Source organism: Vanacampus margaritifer, chromosome 11, assembly GCF_051991255.1.
Source record: "Vanacampus margaritifer isolate UIUO_Vmar chromosome 11, RoL_Vmar_1.0, whole genome shotgun sequence".
NCBI classification, from domain to species: domain Eukaryota; kingdom Metazoa; phylum Chordata; class Actinopteri; order Syngnathiformes; family Syngnathidae; genus Vanacampus; species Vanacampus margaritifer.
The window spans coordinates 18,265,541-18,287,321 of NC_135442.1; the positions used below are offsets into that span (position 1 = coordinate 18,265,541).

At 41.1% G+C, this 21,781-nt stretch overlaps 1 protein-coding gene across 1 annotated transcript; it reads left to right on the forward strand.

The window, feature by feature from the left end:
* Positions 1–1,267: 1,267 nt before the first annotated feature.
* Positions 1,268–21,016, forward strand: f5 (coagulation factor V). Its single transcript, XM_077579526.1, has 25 exons — positions 1,268–1,526; positions 2,287–2,369; positions 2,823–2,945; positions 6,878–7,090; positions 7,423–7,572; positions 8,593–8,814; positions 8,882–9,047; positions 9,864–10,041; positions 10,536–10,632; positions 10,706–10,911; positions 11,595–11,742; positions 11,810–12,022; positions 12,095–13,646; positions 13,713–13,881; positions 13,969–14,205; positions 14,480–14,693; positions 14,802–14,981; positions 15,048–15,164; positions 15,253–15,324; positions 15,399–15,484; positions 15,556–15,711; positions 16,931–17,075; positions 17,159–17,310; positions 17,388–17,570; positions 17,654–21,016. The coding sequence occupies exons 1-25, from the start codon at positions 1,351–1,353 to the stop codon at positions 17,798–17,800; spliced, it is 5,385 nt and encodes a 1,794-aa protein (XP_077435652.1). The 5' UTR covers positions 1,268–1,350; the 3' UTR covers positions 17,801–21,016.
* The last annotated feature ends 765 nt before the right edge of the window (positions 21,017–21,781 follow it).

Consider the following 21,781-nt stretch of genomic DNA (forward strand, 5'->3'; position numbering starts at 1 on the left):
GAGGCTGCACTGTCGAGGAGTCTCCATGTTCTTTGTAAAGTTCTTTTCGAGGAGTCTCCATGTTCTTTGTAAAGTTCTTTGTGGGTTCAATTGCACGGTACTTCTTTGGAGAAATCCCATTCGCTGTCTGGGCTGCGTGTAGAAGGAGCAAGGGTACGTCAGCTAATAATGTGCCTAACCAGCCTGATTTAGCAAGGACCACCCGGCCCTTTCTGCTGCATATTCATTATTTAATCCTACATATAATGATAATAATAATTATTATCATCATCATATCATAATAATAATTAGTTAGGAATGTTCAGTACTGTACCGCTATTTTTCAGACCAATAGCAGTACAAGTACTCAACTCTTGAGTAGTCACCAATACTTCTATTACTTTTGAAACATTAAATGTCTCCACAAAATAATGACAGATAATTTTAATGAAATACCTATATCTACCAATGTAGCATTTTCCTTTAAATTGCATGAAATTAATTGCAATTTTCTATTCTTCTAATTTCCTAATTCTAATTTCCTGGAATTGGTACTCACCCATCTTTAATAATAATAATAATAATAATAATAATAATAATAATAATAATAATAATAATAATAATAATAATTATTATTATTATTATTATCATTATAATAATAATAACAATATTTGAATATTTTAAAACAATTCTTTTGAAAATAAATTTAAAAATAGCTATACACGATAATTTGTCATTCATTATCCTAATCATAGAATTCTAGCAGTAAAAAAAAACAATGATAAATTTAAAAAAAATAAGTAAATAAATAAATACATCTGTGAATAACAACAATAAAAATAAAATAAAATTTGTAGTATAAAATAATAAAATAAAATAAAAAGGGGGGAAGACATTTTCATTTGCATCCAATGCTTTTGTTGTGCCAAAATAGTTACTTTAAATGTACAGATAATTGGAGGGTAAAAACTTGGAAGGACACTGTGGTCCGTTATTTAATGTCCTTTCCCAAAAATTACTCTTTTCTTTTTCAATTATTATACTATAAAGACATGTAGGATCGGTATATGTTGCAGGGATGCATGTACAAACATGTATTTGAATTATTAAAATGCACACAAGCTAAGACTTCAATTAGAGGATAGATAAATAAATTTACATAGTTCATTGCCCTGCTTTGTGTGTGTGCGCGTGTGTGTGCGTGTGTGTGTGTGCGTGTGTGCGTGTGCGTGTGTGTGTGTCTGCGCGCATCAAGAAGAGATAAAGCTCCTGGTGGACTCATGTGTCAAACATTCACACACGCGCACACAAGACAGCTTGGATTAGTTTTGGAGCAGAGCGGACTGTCTTTTGGGAGGATCACACTCAGACATGAGGCTTGGTGTCTGGACGGGAGATCCGGGTCTCCTTCCCATTCTCCTGCTGGGTCTTGTGGCCTCCTTCTCTGTCCAGGTGGGAGCCAACCACCAGGACCAAGCTAGGAAAAGACAATACTACATAGCTGCTGTGGAGATTGACTGGAACTACAATGGCAATGACACGAATATGTGAGTGTTAACAACTGTTTCCACTTCACCATTACATTGTTAATTATTATATATGTTTGACTTTGGAAGCTCCACTGTATTTGCAATTATACAGTACAGCATTTTTAAAGGGCAAGTCAATCCTAAAAAGTTCTTTACAATATTTTCTATGCAGCCCAACTTGTCTAAACACAGTATTCTGATTACTATTGCATTTGTGGAATATGAATTAAGCAGCAAAATCCACACGTTTTAATATCTATTCAAGGAGGCGGCCATTTTGCCAATTACTGTCAACTAAAAATGACCTCACAGGTGTTCAGAGCTCAGGTAACGACCAATCATGGCTCACCTGTTTTTTGAAGCTGAGCCTTGCTTGGTCGTTACCTGAGCCCTGAGCATCTGTGATGTCATTTTCAGTTGACAGCAAGTGGCAAAATGGCCGCCCCCTGAGATTTTGCTGCCAAACTCATATTCCACAAATGCAATATTCATCGGAATATCGTTTTTAGACTAGTGAGGCTGCATAGAGCATATAATTGTTAAGAACATTTTTGGGTTGACTTTCACTTTAAGCATAATCAACTGCTAGAGTCTACGATTAAATCTTGAAATGATGACTGTAAGTAATGAACACAATACATTCCGTCCTGGTTATATTTCATTGTGTGATGCTATCAGTGTAGCTGATTCCATATCTCTTGTTGATACAACACATGGAGACAGCATGGCTTTTTCCCACTGTGGTTTTTGTTTTGCCTTGTTTTGTGCTCTCCCTCAGGTTCAGCACCACGTACAAGAAAGTGGTTTTCCGAGAGTACGAGAAAGACTTTACACGGGAAAAGGTTCATGACCCCTCATTAGGTAACACATAAACATTTCTGAGCATAATTTATCATTATTTTCACATCACAAAATAAGAAAATGACAGTGAAATTTGTTCCACTAGAGCGTTAAAACATGAAAATGAGGACTAGTGCCATTTTCAAGTATACAGTAAAAAAAAAAAAAAACTACAATACAATATTTGGGTGATAGTTTGTCTATGATGCTATCATGATACTTTTGACATAAGCAGTTATGGACATAATGGAAAAACTTACAACAGCAACAATATGTACATGCAAAAATAACAAAGTAAGGAAGAATTAGGAAGAAGTATTTTAATATTTACTATATATCTGACTTGCTTCGATTGTTGCATCCTATTTTGTAATGTATTTATTCAGGAGACAATGCTGTCGACTGAATCAGCAGGAAAGCATAATAGGTTGGGATCAATGTTTATTTTTTGATTTTGTATTTCCATGCCCGCAGGTTTGCTCGGACCCACGCTGAGGGCCGAGCAGGGCGAAACCCTCGTGGTCACTTTCCGAAACTTTGCGTCAGAACCGCACAACCTCCACCCACACGGCATTGCTTACGGGAAGAACTCCGAGGGTGAGTTCCTGTTGAAGCAAACTGTGGTGGGCCACTATAACGTGTGTGTGTGTGTGTGTGTGTGTGTGTGTGTGTGTGTGTGTGCGCGCTTGCGTGTGTGTTTGTGTGTGTACTGGTTGGGATGTAAGTCATAGTTCTAAAAAGAACGCAAAGTTGATCAGCACAACAAACAAGGTTGTTTGTCTTGTTTTAAAATATTAACCCGCGCGGGCAGATGATCAGATGCGGCAGTACTGAAGTCCAACATGAGGCAGCCTTAGCAAACACTCAAACTGGGGATCCACTGTGAAGGAAATTAAACCTAGTGTCAGTTCATGGAGGGAAGCGTAAATGTCAGACATTCCAGGATGATAAGATGCAAAGCCAGACAGAATATTGGCTAAAATGTTGCAGCAAGTAGAGCTCTAAGACCAGCAAATTGCATCTCGGGGCAGGAATTTAGTTTTTTGTGATACACTTTTATTTTATTTTTGTATCGAGCATATACAGTATATATATATTTATATATATATATATATATATATATATATATATATATTAGGGGGTAGGCTCCAGCACCCCCGCAACCCTTGTGAGGAAAAGCGGTCAAGAAAATGGATGGATGGATGGATGGATATTAGGGATGTCAGGTGATTATTATTTTTTTATTGTAATTAATCGCATGACTTCAATAGTTAACTCACGATTAATCACATATCTGTTCTAAATGTACAACAAAATGTTCAAAAAATGTTTCATACTCTTGTTAATAGGGGTGTGAATTGCCTAGTACCTGGCAATCCGATTCATATCACGATTCATAGGTCACGATTCGATTCGATACCGATTAATCCCAATACGAATCTATAAATTGATTATTGCGATTTTTTTAAAACTAAAATTTTGAAAATACTTAAACGTAAACTTGTACATGTACACTGTAAGATTTGTATGAAAATGTATTTATTTATCTGAAAATTCAGGTTGCGGTCTGTTTTATGTTTGAACAGCACTGAAATAAAAATATTAAGGCTTAATGTTCCATTAATATAACATTCTTCCATGTGTAAATCTTAACCCTAAGTAAGACGTTTTGTTGAATATTCCCATAAAAGATTTGGCCCCATATTGAATCGATTCGAGAATATTGCGATATATTGCCGAATCAATTTTTTCTAACACCCCTACTTGTTAACATTTTCTTCTTCTTAAAATTGAGTTAAAATTAAAAATATGTACCTTACCAAAGTACCATGTCTCTTCTGATGTCGGCGATCATGCTGTGCCATCTCTCCCTGTCTTCTGTCAATCGTACGAACTCGCTTACTGTCTGCACTCCGCTCACATCCACCAGCAGGCTGTCCATGTATTTTGTCCTTTGTCTACCTCTTGCTCTTCTTCCCTCCCCATTATCACAGTCTTCTCAAGATCGTCTTCTCTAATGGCATGTCCGAGGAATCGTAACTGTTGTTGACAGTCATTAGCTCCCTCTGTTTCTTCTATAAAACCAAATTTCTGCGGCCTCAATCCTCCTTCTCGAATCAGCCAAGATGGTCCAGCTTTGGGATCCATACAATAGGACCGACCACACATAACATTTTAATAGTCTTACCCTCAATTTTATGTTCATCTTCAGCTACTACACCTCCTAGATATGTAAACGTTTCTGACTGTTTAATCCTTCTGTTTTCCAGTCGGATGTTTACTTCAAAGCGTCGATCCCCTTTCACAATAGCCATTACTTCAGTCTTTCTTGAATGTATTTTAAGCTTCCTTCAATTACATGCTTCATTCAAGTTGTTAACCATCAGTTGCAAGTTCTCTGAATCCGCTATTAGCACTGAATTATCACCATATCTTAGATGATTGATATTCACTCCTCCCACTCTAATGCCTTCAATACCGCAAATGTCCTCGATGGCTTCCTGGCCGTACAGCGAGAACAAGTCCGGCGAAAGAACGCAGCCCTATCTCACTCCTCTCGAAATATATCCACCCAGTCACTTCGTCCCTCGCCCACTCTCACCGCAGCCCTCTGGTCCCAGTACAGATTTGTAATTAGCCTCAGATCTTTTCCATCAACTCTTATTTCTCTTAACATTTCCACTATCTGCTCATGATCGACAGTGTCGAAGGCTTTCTGGAAATCTACAAAACAAATGTATATGGTCTTCTGCATCTCAATAGCTCTTTCTATTAACATCCTCAAGATGAATATAGTGTTTTGGGTGCCCTTTCCTTTATTGAAGCCATACTGTACCTTTTCTACATTTTCCTGTATCCTTCCTCTTATTCTGGCCATTAACACTATATGGTCACTTTTTGCCAGTTCTTTCTTTGGTGTTTCTTCCATCCATTGCCTGCACTTCTGCGCATTTGTTGTTTAACCACTCCTCTTTTTTACATTTCGCTCTTATTTCCCGATCCAGTTGCTGATATTTATCCCGATCTATTTGTTTCCAGCCTCGTCCGAGACCAGAACCAGGGAAAGTTTTCACATCTCTCACAGCGTTTCTGAACCTATTGTTTATCGTTATGTAATCTATTTGGTTTCTATACTGGTCACCTGGGCTTCTCCATGTATACCGATATCTCCGATGCGTCCTAAACCATATATTCATAAATACTTGTCGATGTTCAGTACACCATTCGGCCCACTGATCTCCTCTGTCATTTCTTCTCCCCAGTGCAAATTCCCCGAACACCTCTCCCTCACCCTCCCTCCCCACCTTGGCATTCAGATCTCCCATAATGATGGTGACTTTATGTGATTTAATATTGCCTTTTCACTTTGTTCAATAGATGGTAAAAATCGTCTATATCTTCATCTGAACTATCCGATGTTGGGGCATATACCTCTATCACATTCCAATCCACATACAAATTTTCATCATCACTCTTTCTGACACGTGCTAAACAGCTTTCACGTGGTTTGCCAGATTTTTTTATAATCAACAAGCCGACCCTTGCCTCGTGCATGTCAGCTCCTGAGCAAAAAAATATCCAATCCTCATCTTCAATCTTGCCTGTTCCTGTCCATCTCACTTCAGACACTCCCAACACGTCCACCCCCCATCCTTCTTGCTTCCCTCTTCAAATTCTCCATCTTGCCTGCCTGGTACAGTGTGTTGACGTTCCATGTTCCAACCTTCAACTGTTTAACTCTACTTTTTCCAGTAGTGACGTTTTGAGTACCACCCGCCTGTTCGTCACGGGTAGCACAAACAGTCGCCTAAAGACGGACGAGGGCCACCTGTCGAACATGGGCCCCACGACCGAACGGGGCAGCATCCGCAGCATTAGCTACTATGCTTCCGTTCATGCTGTTACTCTCAAAAGATGTACTGTATTGTAAAAAACGAGTGTGATATTGATTTGTGTTGAGGTCATTTTCTGCCACTAGATGGCATAATTGCATTTGTAAGACAGTGACAGCTCAGTGCATTTTTCTTTTCATATTAAGAGCTATCAAAGCTATCACATGAATTAACTTGTGAAATTCTGCACATTTTTAAAATTGTAAAATACAATTTGACACTAATCTCCACAAACGTATGCATTATTATTACATTTATTACTGCTAAATTTTGACGTGTCGTGTTTGCTGCGTTGCTACTGGAATTCCCCCAGTACAGGCTTTCCAATTAAGGGGTGGTCATTAATCGTGCGTTTAAAAAATGTGTGGTGTGCACTCAATTTGACACCCCTAATATACAGGCCTGTATATGTTCTCTTTGAAGTGTATTGAATTGAATATAGGTTGAAAAGGATTTGCAAATCATTGTTTCCGTTTTTATTTATTTTTAACACAATGTCCCAACTTAACTGCAATTGTGGCTTGTAGGTCAGTGCTTCTGAAAAGTTCTTGCTGGCCCAAGTCAGCTCAACACAGTCAAAAACTGACTGTTGGAAAAATGTGTGTGGAGCACTAACATGAGGTGATGAAATTGCAGGAGCGCAGTACTTTGACAACACGTCTCCAAAAGAAAAGGAAGATGATGTGGTGAAACCGGGCAACGAGCACGTATACTACTGGGAGGTGACACCCGACGTCTCTCCCCAACCCGATGACCCCGCCTGCCTCACCTACTCGTATATCTCCCACATGAACTTGGTGGAGGACTTCAACTCCGGCCTCATTGGCGCTTTGCTCATCTGCAAGAATGGTGAGAACATTTGACTTTTCAAGGGAAAGCACAATATGGGAAATGGACTGCTTTTTATATAGCGCTATTATCTACATCATATGGTGCCCAAAGCACTTTACATTGCCTCACATTTTACCCATTCACACACACATTCACACACCAGTGGTCAGCTGTTGCCATGCAAGGCACTGCTAGGTCCACTGGGAGCAAATCGGAGTTCAGTGTCTTGCTCAAGGACACTTCGACATGGTCACCAGGGGTGAGAATCGAACCAACAACTTTACGGATGGGGGGACGACCATTCTGCCACTGAACCATGCCACACCGTTTGGACGACTTCTTTGTTGCAGGGAGCTTGGACGAGTCAGGGATGCAGGCTGGCGTCAAACGAGAGCTGGTGCTACTCTTTGGGATCTTTGATGAGCGAGAAAGCATCTATAAATCAAAGGACCACGCCATCTTCTACACCATCAATGGCTACACCAAAGGAGCGCTACCTGGTAAAACATACTGGTCCTAATCTAACTTGAATTATCTTCTGTACTGCTACAAACAAGCTCACACCAATGAATGTCAATATTACAATTTCCTTGGTGGAGGTACAACAAGGAAGGTTTTGCTTATATTTAAACCCAACAGGGAGAGAAGCGCAATACATATAGATGATAGATACGGTCACTCACCATCACATCTCTGGAAAGCAGGTGGATCGGAGCGGGGGGATATAATTTCTCTCTGCTCCATCTCACCTGCTCCCAATTTTAATGCACCACACGCACACACTTGTATATACACTGGGTGGGGTCATATCCACAGTGTAGGGGTAGAGTTTGCCAGTCGGCGAGCTGGCGAACTCAGTAACAGGGTTAGTTACTGAGACCGGGACCTTTCCCCGCCGGGCTCCCCTCTTTGGTGGAGGTTTTTCATGCATGTCAGATCCATCACGCCAGCATCTACCGAAATTCAAACACAATCTGCTTCTTCCCCTGGTCGTTGAATCAGTGGAGGCTGATGTCTGTGGAACTCACTCTGCTTCATCTATCCTTCCTTACTTTCTTTAGTCTTTCCTTTGGTCTCTTGAGGTCTCTCTAATTTGTTGGAATTTATATGCTTCAGGATTCTGGTTTGTAATCCCGTGTGTAGTAGGTGGTGTCTGGTCGGTGCTGGAATTCACTTTTCTCTCTTTTCTTATTCAGTCCTCGGGTCTGCTGACAACTTCACGACTCTATCGGGATTCTGAAGTATTCGGTTTAGGTGAAGGGTATGGGATTTTTAACAAGTTTCAGGATAATTAATGCACACGCACATTCTCATGCACAAAAACAGGGAGAGAGAGCAATGATGATGACATGTTGAATCGGTAAGATTACCGAATGAACAATTATGAGCTCTCTCAAAGAAAAGAAAAAAAAGAGACAGTCAGTATTTTAAGCGGAAAAAATACAGTAAGTGTGCCATGTGCCATGTGGATAACTTTTCAGTACTCTGTAAATCAGGATGAAACTGTGTTTGTTTTGCAGGTTTGAGCATATGCGTGTATTCCTCAGTGAGCCTTTACCTGCTGGGCATGAGCTCCGAGCCCGAGCTCTTCTCGGTGCACATCACTGGGCAGGTGCTGCAGCACATGCGCCACAAGGTGTCATCCCTGGGCCTCATCAGCGCCTCCTCTACCACCGCCAGTATGGTGCCTGTGCACGTAGGCCGCTGGATGATATCCTCGCATGTGCTCAAGCACATTGAAGGTCAATATACGCATTAGTATCAATATTTTTTTTTGTGACGTGAGCTTGACAAAGTAATGGATTGCAGAGGGTATGCACGCCTTCCTTGATGTGAACACGTGTGAGGGCATCAAAGCACCACGGCACAGGATTACCCTCGAGCAAAGACGCGAAAGCAGGGAATGGAAATATTACATCGCTGCTGAGGAGGTCGTCTGGGACTATGCACCTAATATGCCAGAACACATTGACAAGTAAGATAGCAACACTAACAAATTGTTTTACGTGTTTGACAGATTCGTTCCTCTGAAGATGAACACCCCTAAGTTTGTCCAATTCAAGAACTTAAAAGTGCATTGTGGAATTTGCCACTTTTTTACTCGCGACTGCCACCTCAGGCCTAAAGCATAACTGCAGCCTGGTGTCAAGCTCATGCATGGTGCACGAGTACGCGCGGCGCTCAAATAAACTCTTTTTTTTTCAGTTTTCTTGGAGTCTCAGCTGAAGTTTGGGCTGTGCTCGAAGCCAGCCTTGCCTTGCTTTTTTCAGTTTCCATCCCAGTTCTGTCATACGCTCACTAGCACAACATTACATGTCCATGAGGAGCATGACGGCAACCTCCACCACTCCACCTCTCCCCTTCCCAAAAAACTGTGGAGTGATTGCCCCAAACACTCCACACTGAACGGAAGATACAAACTGATAGGCGCAGTTGCAGTTAAAAAAGTCAGGGCTTTTTGTACTCATCTGGGCATTGGTAGATGATGCATAGTGTAGAAAAAGCTATAACATTAACATTTTGAACTCCACAATGCACTTTTAACTAAAAACTGAATTAAAACTGAGATGACAAAATGCTAAAATTGTGTTACAATAGGATGTATTATTAAATTAAGGCACAATGATCCATTGTTCTTAGTCCTAATATTAAATTGTGTTTAAGTGATGATTCGTACAGATGTTCTTTAATTAAATACCCATATTGTTACCAAAGCTTTTGTGTTTAATCTTAGAAGTTCCACTGTTAATTAGTAGAATCTTTGGCTATGTCTCCTAATATTTTTATGTAGAAGCTACAAGATCCAGTATCTGCAACAGTCCCCAACTCGCATCGGCAGGAAGTACAAGAAGGTCGTTTACACACTGTACAATGAGTCCTTCACAGAGCGAATAGAGAATAAGCAGAGGAAGAGTGAGCTTGGCATCTTGGGTCCAGTAATAAGAGCGCAAGTCAGAGACGTCATCAAGGTAAGAACACATTGATCTCCACTCAACTTACTTAGAGCTCACTAAAATCCAGAGGTGGGCATTCCGTCAGTACAGACGGACTACCTGTCAGTCTGTTGCTGACGGATGACAGTCTTGCTGTCGAATGACGAGAACTTAAAATTTAAAAAAAAGTGACGGACTAAGAACTGATGGAAGTGGGTTTACATCCGTCAGTGTATTTGTCACTAACCAGGTAAAGTACCGACAAACCTCTCAGTCCATCACTGATGGTCGGATGCCCGTTTTGTTGACGACTGTCGAATGATGGCATGCCCACCTCTGTCTGTCGGTCCTAAAATTCTGGTGTTGAAGTAATGACAGAAGTTTGGTTAAAATAAATTATTACAGTTTGGTTTGTCTTGAAAAAATTACGGAATGACGTAGACGATGATGGAAGTGCCCAGGATGCTGATAAATGACGGACCAGCAAAATTTGTAAATTGCCCACCTCTGCTAAAACCTTCCTTTGACAGATTGTATTCAAGAACATGGCCTCCAGGCCTTACAGCATCTATCCACATGGACTGACAATCGAAAAGTCAGAGGAGGGTGTGAACTACCCGGAAGGAGGTAGTGCATTTTTTTTTACACAGTTAAAGTGAAACTCTTATGACTGTGATACAAAGATGTCCGTGTTTACCAGGAAACAAGACGCATGCCGTCCAGCCAGGTGAGACATACACATACGTTTGGCGAGTGGCCGAGGAGGACGGGCCTCTGGAAGGAGACTCTAGGTGTTTGACACGGATGTACCACAGTGCCGTGGACACGCCACGTGACATAGCTTCGGGTCTGATCGGACCACTCCTTATCTGCAAGGGTCAGTCGCTCAGTGTCAGGAATGTGCAGGTAAAATCCATTGTCAAATCCAAATTATTCACTTTTCATCAAAAATCTTATAAGGTACTTGACTTAGGACAGGGAAATTTGTTCTTTGCATTTAACCCTTCCCTTGAGGAGCAGAGGACAGAAACTGTGAAGCCACTGGGGACTGAATCTAGCACCTTTATCAATGACAGAAAGGCATGGAGGCATAGAGATAACATTTAAATTCCACACACAAATCCCCCAAATTCAGTTGTTAAGCGTGGTCATTGCTGGAGTCCGCTCAGAGAACCTCCTACAGTGAGTCAGCATTTTTTCCACCATATCACAGAAAAGGAGTATCATAATAGCCCATCTAAAAAGAAGACCACATTACTAGCCCCAGTTTTATAGTGGAGCTAGATTGACTACAGTGTGCTGATTAGTCGATAGTGAATTCGGAAATGGGTCCTGATTTGACCCGAGTGTAGTTTGCATGCCTTCAAGGTAAGGTAAATTTTCCAGCCAGTTCAAGGTGGAGATGCAACATGATCGGGATTCAGTCTCCTGGCTCTATGTTGCTTGAATGTAAGCAACAAACACTGATCAGAATTTACTGTTCCAAACCCAACTAAACAGCTTTATTTAAGTGTGGCTCTACTACGTATGTAAGACTTGTCAAATTTGTAAAATAAACTGATTGCTGACCAATGATTGGTGTCTAACAGGTCAAATCAGACAAGGAGCAACAGGCCATGTTTGCTGTGTTTGACGAAAACAAGAGCTGGTATCTGGACGACAACATTCGACAGTACTGTGATCGATCCCGAGTCAACAAGGCAGACCCCAACTTCTACAAGTCCAATGTCATGCACAGTATGTCAAGCTGTAATCCTTACTGGATATGCCCACTGCTAGTTGATTCACATTCGTTTTCCAACAGCTATCAATGGCTATGTGTACGAGAGTGGGCCACTTTTGGGCTTCTGCAACGGCGAGGTGGCAACATGGCACGTGTCCAGTGTTGGCTCACAAGACTATATTCAGACAGCAACAGTCTATGGTCACACATTTGAACTGAATAACCGCATGGAAGACATCCTGAGCCTCTACCCCATGACTGGCGATACCATTACAATGTGGATGGAAAACATCGGTTTGTTGGCAATAACTATAAACTTCTATAAAAATTTAGACTGAATCTATTTCTCTGTCTTTTTCCTACCAGGTGTTTGGCTTCTGGTGTCATTGAATTCCCATGAGACTACCAAAGGAATGCGCTTGAAATTCCAGGATGTTGAGTGCTTTCGCGACCACCACTATGAGTACAGTGACAACGACGAGCCGGGAAAAATGGAATTTGATGTGTGGAAGCCCCCAACCAGGACGGAAATCATGAATAAGAAGGAGGAGGAATTGAAAAAGCCGGATGAGCCTGCTCCAAGTACAACAGGGACTGATGACTACACAGAGATGTTTGCCAATGAGTTAGGTCTCAGATCACTAAAGAAGCACGCTTCAGCAGACAGCGTGGAGAAGATCGACTTGTCTTTCCTTGACTATGATGCTGTTGATGTGCCGGATGGAAAATTCACAATAAAGACAAAAACCTCAATGTACGGTAATACAGGCTTGTCCCAAGACAAAGGGCCAAATAGCAGTGCTTCTGGACTGGCTTCAAGTCTTGATAATGAAAGTGCTTCCAAGACGACTCAAACAACACTTTGTAACACAACAGCTTCATTAAACTTTGGGAACATATCAACTAATGGCACCAAGTTAACTGAAGCAACAAGGTCAACATTAGAAGCTGAAAAATTGAATACAACCTTAACAAGTGACAATCTGACCTCTCTGTGCTTAGAGGAGAAATTAAAAGAAACGCTGACACGAGGGGAAGTCGTCACCAGTTTGGAAAGCCAGAACAGGACTGCAGGTGATCCTGTCCACAAAGCTAACGTAACTAGTGCCTTTGATAATGGGCCTCTGATCAATTTAACAAAATCCAAGTCAGCAGAGAGTGCCAACGCTGTTCTTGAGCAGTCAAATGGTACATCTCCCTTGAACAAGACTCAGTTCTCAGGTATCTTGCAGGCCATCGCTAACGATTTAAATGGATCAAAAAGCAGTGAGGAAGTGTTTATATACCTCAACCAAAACCACACGGAGGTGATTAAAACCACCTCTGTAAGGACAGCGAGTCCCCACTGGACTTATGACGGAAATCACAAAAAAGTAGCAGTGGAGACTCCGGACTATCTGGTGAAATACATGAAGGAAAACTTGACACCCAAAAAGACAACAAAGATCAAGCGGGTGAACTTCCGACAGCGGCCAGAGAAGGGCCAAGGCATGAAAACAAGGAAGAGGAACGTATACAAGCCAGAAGTCACAAGCGGTTTACCTCTCTCTCCTCGTGGATTCAACCCTGACCTGAGTCCAAGGGGGTCACGCCCCGCTTCAACACAAGCCATCTTTTATGAAGAGGACCTCATTAACACGCCTGTGGTCATTGGTGTGCCCCGGCCTGATTTTAGCGACTATGAATTTTATATTCCAGGAGATGAGCCCGACCATTTATCTTTAGACAAGGAGGATTTGAAGGCAGACGAATATGAGTATGTAAATTACAAAGATCCCTACAGCACTCATCGTGACATCAAGAACTTCAACATCGAGGAGGCTGCTAAATACTACCTAAAGCACTCAGGGCCGAATTTCAAGATGTACTTCATTGCTGCAGAGGAGGTCGAGTGGGATTACGCTGGCAGTGGACAGAGGTAAAGTCAAAATTTTTAGCAAACCTTCAATACAAATCTAATGAAGATCATAATCTATTGCAACAGAAGGCAGGAAAGATCTCACCAGAGCAGCCGGAACACTAAATTCAAGAAAGTGGTATTCCGAGGTTACACGGATGGGCTCTTCAGAACACCTGAAATCCGAGGCGAGAAGGAACAGCATCTTGGTATCCTGGGACCTGTCATCAAGGCAGAGTATGGACAAAGCATCATGGTAAAATAAACACTATGTGGCTGTTCTTGTGATGTAGTACCTCCTTTAAAGCTGTTCATTTGTTTTAAATGATTATTCTCTCTGTAGGTGGTGTTCAAAAACAAAGCCAAACGTCCATTTTCCTTACACCCCAATGGAGTTACCTATACCAAGTGGACAGAAGGTCTGTCCTATGAGGATAGCTCCAAGCCCTGGTACAGAGATGATAATGAAGTTCCACCCAATGGCAACTTCACATATATCTGGAAGGTCCCCCGAAATCCTGCACATAGGCCAGATGAGCCTTACTGTCAGACTTGGACCTATTACTCTGGTGTTAATCCTGTAAGTGCTTCATAGTGCACGTGGTGGTTCTGGAGGAATTGGTCATTGGTTGTGGAATGTTGATCGATTCCGACTCAGTGATTGTTGGTGTGTGTGAATTGGGAATCATTGTCCATGTTTTCAACACCACTCATTGGTGACCATTCCAAGGTATTTCACGTACATTGAGGTTGCACAGATCGCCCCATTACAAAAGTAGCAGAGGATGGATGGATGGATGGATGGATGGATGGACAGTAGCTATAAGGATTTTTCAACATGTATTTCTATTTAGGAAAAGGACATCCACTCTGGCTTGATTGGACCTTTGCTGGTGTGTCCAGAGGGCACTTTTAAAAATGTGACGAACACAATGGAGTTTGCGCTGCTCTTCATGACCTTTGATGAGTCGCAGAGCTGGTACTATGAGGAGAACCGTGAAACCATGCAGCGGGAAAGACGAAGAGGAGTTCACGACCCTATCACCAAAGAGACCCTCCAGTTCCATTGTAATCATAAATCCCACAATATGATCCTTGGTCCATCAATCCAATTCTCAGATTGATGTAAATTCAATGAGAATATTGGTGAAATGTCTATGTATGATGTTTCTACAGCCATCAATGGTATTATATATAGCCTTAAGGGCCTGAGGATGTATACTAACCAACTCATCCGGTGGCACCTGATCAACATGGGCGCTCCTAAAGATTTCCAGAGCATCCACTTCCACGGACAGACATTCCTCCACACAACGACCACCAGCAACAGACATGCAGTCTATCCACTGCTTCCTGGTACACAACATCTTTCTAACTATGCATGCAAGTTCATACAAGTCGAATGATAACTGCTTTAATCAGGGAGTTTCGCTACACTGGAGATGTATGCATCAAAGCCCGGCCTTTGGCAGCTGGAGACAGAAATTGGCTTCAATCAACAGCGAGGGATGCAGACACTCTTCTTAGTCCTCGATAGTGGTACTAACTTCTCAATCAGGTCAACCTCATTCAGTATGTTGATTGCTGTTGGTGGATTGTGATGTCGTTCTTGCATGTGTTCTCCAAGACTGCTCCCACCCCCTGGGCTTGCAATCGGGTAGTGTGAAAGATGAGCAGATCACAGCCAACAACACTCGAGGTAGTCGCAGCACCACCAATATACAGCAGTCAGAATCAAAGACAGAATCTCATACGCTATCTCCAACTTTACAGGATACTGGGAGCCACATCTTGCCAGATTGGACAATAAAGGCAAATACAATGCGTGGAGCACAGACCAGAGCAACAGTTTCATTCAGGTATGCCAAAATGGATCTAATCCATGCAATGTATAACATATGCTACTTGCCTATCTTCTGCTGGGGTGTAGGTGGACTTTCTGCGTCCCGTGGTGATCAGTCAAGTGGCCACACAAGGAGCCAAGCAGCTCTTCAAATCCCAATTTGTCACAAATTACTCCATTTCCTACAGCAACGACCGCAGGAGATGGACCCTCTACAAGGGAGACAGTAAATACCCAATAAAGGTAGGAATGATTTGAAGCGTTTCATTTATGTATATTTTACCATGATGTCACACATACAGTTTATCAAAAGCTGGAGCTTTCTCTGATGGTACCACTAATAAACAAACCCATATTAGGCCATACCAAAGAAAAGCATTAGAGAAAATAGGGATCATGGTTTGATTGATGATTTTAGCCCTTTCTGTCACGTAGTGTTGTTGTTGTGGGTCGTGGTGGATGGTGCTGATTCTTTACAAACATGCTTAAAGGGGAAGTCAACCCCAAAACAATTTCTTGACAATAATATGTTGTATTTTTGGTGAATATTGCATTAGTGGATTATGAGTTAGGCAGCAAAATCCTTTAGTTTTTATCAATATCAGAAGGCGGTCATTTTGCCACTAGCTGTCAAGTGAAAATGACATCACAGTTGCTCAAGTCTCAGGTAACAACCTATCACAGCTCAGCTTCATAAAACAGGTGAGCTGTGATTGGTCGTTGCCTGAGCCCTGAGCAACTGTGATGTCATCTTAAGTCGACAACAAAATGGCCGCCCCTTGAGATGGATAACAAAGGCTGAATTTTGCTGCATAACTCATATTCAACAAACGTAATATTAATCAAAATGTCATGTTTAGAGTAGCGAGGTCACATATAAAATATTATTGTAAAGAAATGTTTAAAAGGAACCCCTACTGTAATGACAAGTTTGCTCCATATTATTAATTTGGTTGTTACCAACATAACTATGGGATTCATTTTTCAAAAATCATTTCCAGTTGAATACATTTTGTAGAAACTTTATTTGTACCTACGCCGCCATTGTTGTTTACGTGCCAAACACATTCTTGGGAGAGTCACCCTCCCCCACCCCGTGCTCTCGAGAGCTCTCCCGATCGCATGCATGTTGTTTCTTTAGGAACGCTTCAAGGTTTAGCTCGCTATTTTTATGCATCCATTTAGCATTGCTCGGCAGAGAGCCATTTGTTATTCTTCGTCACTACTACTCAGAATGCGTTTCGCACATCAACAACAATACAGTACAAATAAAGTTTCTACAAAATGTATTAAAATGGATATGATTTTTGAAAAATGAATCTCATAGTTATGTTGGTAACAACCAAATAACTCATATGGAGCAAACATCATTACAATCGGTGTTCCTTTTAAAGTTGACTTCCCCTTTAAATGTTTATGAGACACGTGTAGAGAAGAAAAGTGAACGTTGTGGTATCAATAGGTGTTTCCTGGGAACGAGGAAGCCTATGTGACAAAAACGAACACCTTTTCCCCACCGGTGATCGCACGGTTCATTCGACTCCACCCTGTGCATTGGTACAACATGGCTACAGTGCGCATGGAGTATTACGGCTGTGAGCTTGACGGTAAGATTTTAAAACAAGCCAGGATTTGAAATGTTTCGGAATGAGGTCAATGTGACTTTTGTGGTCTACTACTTCTTGGTCAGGCTGCTCAGTGCCTTTAGGGATGGAGAACGGACTGATCGAGGACCGTCGCATCACGGCAAGCTCCCTGAACTCCAACTGGTACTTCGGACCATGGAGTCCCTTTTTTGCTCGCCTAAACAAACAAGGAGCCGTCAACGCATGGCAAGCAAAGGTAAGGAAGGGACATCCAGAATTCCATGACTTCAAGAAGCTCAAATAGTGATACCTGCTCTGTTTCTGTTCATGCAGTACAGAGACATGAAGCAGTGGCTTCAGGTGGAGCTACCGGATGTCATGAAGATAACAGGTATTGTCACTCAAGGAGCCAAGTCTCTGGGGAAAGAGATGTACGTCACCTCGTACACTCTAAAGTACAGTGAAAATGGCATCCACTGGCAGGACTACACCGACGATGAGGACCGACCAGCAAAGGTACTTCAATCTCGTGGTGTTGGATGAACCCCTTCCCCATTGGATTCTAACCTGCCTCTCCCTGTATTTTTGCCCAAATCCAGATCTTCTTTGGAAACACGGACAACAATGAACACGTCAAGAATTTTATATACCCTCCCATTTTTTCTCGTTTCATTCGAATCATCCCCAGAACCTGGATGGGCTCCATCACACTGCGGCTAGAGCTGTTGGGCTGCAACTTTGAGTGACACCAACTAGCATGCACAGGACACTGAATTTTCAGAGTATTTTGCACCATAGAGCTTAATAAAATCACCAAATCATTAAGGACAGCACTCTAAATGCTACAGTGCAATTTTACACTACTGCAATGTACATCAATGTCGAGGGTCAATCTACTGTACTTACCAACCTAACCATAAACCCACCCATCTATCTATCTATCTATCTATCTATCTATCTATCTATCTATCTATCTCTCTCTCTCTCTCTCTCTCTCTCTCTCTCCCTCTCTCTCTCTCTATCTATCTATCTATCTATAAAAAAATTCTTACATTTGACGGATATCTGGCAGGGTAGCCAGAATATTTTCATAAAAAAACAGTAAAATATAGTCATCTTTACAGAATATGCCATGTATTTTTCTGTATAATATGTTAACAGTTATAGGTGATAAATTAAACAATTCTGTTCTGCTGAATCAACACAAAGAGGCTGCTAATTACAGTTTTTCTCCATAGGTTAGGCACATTTCTTGAAACTGAAATGACATTTTCAAAACTGTAAGATCATTTAGCCAAACAGACTTACATTTGTGCACAACCATACAGTTCATTGGCAAAAGCACATATCTATGATATGCTTCACTCCAAGGTCATTTCCCAAACAAAGAGTCGGTACTGTCACGACTGCAAAGATCCTTCTCAATTGCTTTGGCTCATCTGCATTCACACCATGGAACATCAAAAGCTCATATCCCTCCCAAAACAGCTTACCTATGTGTCAAAATCAAATTTCTGTGTCATACAAGTAGTCAGTACCCCCAAAATGCATCGTCCCTTTGGCATTCTGTGAGCACTGCAAGTCAAAATCATTTGATGTTTTGTCACAACAGCGGAGGTGCCGCTAACAAAATCCAGTGGTACCTCATAGTTTGAACATAATTTGTTCCTGTGAAGTGTTCAAAGTCCGAATTGTTCAACCTCTGAAAAAAAAATTCTCATAGGAAATAATGTAAATGCAAAGAGCAGTTTTCAAAGTTTCCACTCACAGTCAAGGAAATTGCGACACTTTTTATTCACACAAAGTTACTTACACATTCGACTGCAACAAAAGAAAGTGTAAGCCAAATTCTCTATATTTATGAAAAACTAATAACTAAAATTATATCTAGTGCACAGCCTAAATGAGGAACCAACTACTGTAACACTTTTACTATACAGTAAATTCTGTAGAGTAAATTTGATTATATTTAGAGTGGGACCAAATAGACTCAGTTTTAGAGTAATATTTACACTTGGAAGAGAGTAAAATAAAGAATTGGAAAAATAATTAAATAAAAGTCACTCAAGTTTGAGGAACAAACGACTCCCTGAGCCACAAAGCTCCTGCTGTGTGTTACTGTAGCATATCGCTTGTGTCAGCTGGAATATTCATAACCAAGACTAAAAACGATGTTTGTGGGTTTTTTTGGTCTCCTCTTGGAGATAAGCAAACAGTAGGCGGGGCATAGCTCAGGTGGTAGTGCGGCTGTCTCCCAACCTGAAGGTTGTGAGTTCGATCCTCACCCTTGAGTGACTTATATCTCTTTTTTTTTCAATTCTTTATTTTACTCTCTCTCAAGTGTAAATATTAGCCTTCTCTAAAACTGAGTCTATTTGGTCCTACTCAAAATAGAGTCAAATTTACTCTACAGAATTTACTGTGCAGTCACGATCGTCACCTTCCCCCTCTTGGCCACCGTCCTCATTCTCTTGGCCGTCCATACGCTGCTCTCTGTTTGGCCAAAGGTTTTCATCCACGTCGCAGCATAATATTTTCCCTTGCAATGCAGCAAGGGGGGGAAAGGTGTGAATGTCTCAACTACACTGATCCCCTGTGACGTGCTTGACAATTGAGACTGATGATTTTGCTTATTATGACTTACACACTGAAATCTTGCTGACATGTTTTGGAGAGGATAGCCATTAAACTGAAAAACAACTAATCCATTTCGATCGGCAAGATCTATCCATTTGGAAAATGTGCTAAATGTGGGCACATTGTGCTAACTGTAGGATAAATGTACACAACCATTTGCACAGATCCACTGAGGGAATTGAGACATGTACTAAGACATTGTCAATTTGATGAAAGCAATGAGAAATGCCATTCAGTTGGCACCAATTGTAAGGTGGTTTTGGGATTTGTCCATGATATGTTAAAAATGTCATCTCAGTTTCAAAAAATGTGCCAAATCTATGGGGGAAAACGGTAAATGTTATATTTGAGTCAGATTTAAATGCAGTTGTCACTTATTGAACATTAAGTTGTATTTCATAGGTGGTAAGTTGCCTGCTGAGCCATTGCATTTACATATCGACCACCCTTCCGTTGCATGGGGACACTGATAAGTCACACACACTGGAGCAATGGAGACTTTAATGTTCTGTATAGTTAATCACCACGCTTGTAGTTTTCACATACCAGCACTTGTCATATTAACCTAGAAAACCCTGAAAAATTGGCTGCAAAGTCATTGTTTATAATACATCCCCATTCCACAGTCAGCGTTTCATGAGATAAAATGCACACATATAATACAATTAATAAACAACATTAAGCTCACCTTGATTACTAGACTTTTTCTTTGCAGTTTGTTTGCTTTTGTCATTTTGTTTAGCTAATATACAAAATCGCATATTGAATCTGTCACATTCATTCCAGTCGTGTCTAAGAAGCACAATGATTGGGAAGAGGTGGAACAATCTCTTAATTCTTCACATGCACGAAGACTGAACTCAAACTACATCTACCAGAAATTGTTAAAGAATATTTGACCAGGATTGATCGGCAAATGCATTATTTTGGGAAGTGTTACTGATGTGGGTGGTATGTTAAACAATGTCATTTTGACACTAACTTTGATGTTTTGGCTGTGTTGTATTGCTTTTCCTCTACAATACTTATGCTAGTTATCTGTTGATTCTCCAGGGAAATATGATTCTTTGAACATACTGGATGACTCTCGTAAAATGTACTTTTGTGTGTAATTTACAAAATGTTGCTATATGTTAAACACGGTTTCAGTGTTTGTGCCTTCTTACAGTTTTTTTTCTGTCGATCTTTCAATCTAATCTAAGTTGTCTGACAAAGCATGTGATACATTGCAGCCATCTTCAACTGTGCATTTCAAGTATCCATATTTTTTGACACAACTTATGCATAACATGTGAATTGTTATGAGTAAAGACAATACAATATAATATATGACTTTTATCCATCCATGAAAATGAATGTACAATGATGTCTCCTCATAGGGGTCTCAAAGGTGTCATTTTTAGCACCTCCGTTGTTAAGGCCCATCGTTAAGCAGCACCCCAAGCGCCCCCCGAGTCAACAGTCCCATGCAGCTGCAAACACACTGTTCGTTTATCCGCTTACTGATGGCGCTGAAGCGGGTGCTGCAGGTGTGAAAGTCTCAGCATGGAGTTTGAAAATGTCAGGGCAAAATCCGACAAATGAGCCTCACTTGGAGCTCACTTGGAATTGTTGATCTCAGCTGAGAACCAGTTAGTTTTGATCACTCTTATTTTAGGATAATTTTCATCCCACCAGGGTTACACTAATGAATTGGAGTGACATAACTGGGATCACACACCTTTGCATTATTTTAACATTTCAACTGCATCTCTTTAACAGATGTAAATAACATGCTCAAAATGTAACGCATTCCTCTGGACATCATATTTAAACTGGAAGGTTATAATTTGAGTCCAGATGGGGACAAATGAAAAATAGTTAAACACTTGTTGGAGAGGTAGTCTGCTTCCTGACTACTGTCAAGATGCCTTTAAGCAAGGTCAGGCGGAAGTGGTGCTGCACTGTTTTACTATGACATCTTTTCTGACATGCCTGCCTATGTGTGATTTGTGGTGTGTGCAACACAAACATACACACATCTGCGTATAAATTGAATTTCTCCTTGAGGGATAATCTGGCTTTCCTGTGTGCAGTTTGCTCAGGGTACT

Bases quoted from the DNA above. Each gene is read 5' to 3' on its own strand.
- f5 (XM_077579526.1), top strand. From the start codon at position 1,351: ATGAGGCTTGGTGTCTGGACGGGAGATCCGGGTCTCCTTCCCATTCTC. The intron at 15,165-15,252 runs GTACTAACTTCT...GTGTTCTCCAAG, and splicing joins CTTCTTAGTCCTCGATAGTG to ACTGCTCCCACCCCCTGGGC. The intron at 15,485-15,555 runs GTATGCCAAAAT...GCTGGGGTGTAG, and splicing joins AGAGCAACAGTTTCATTCAG to GTGGACTTTCTGCGTCCCGT.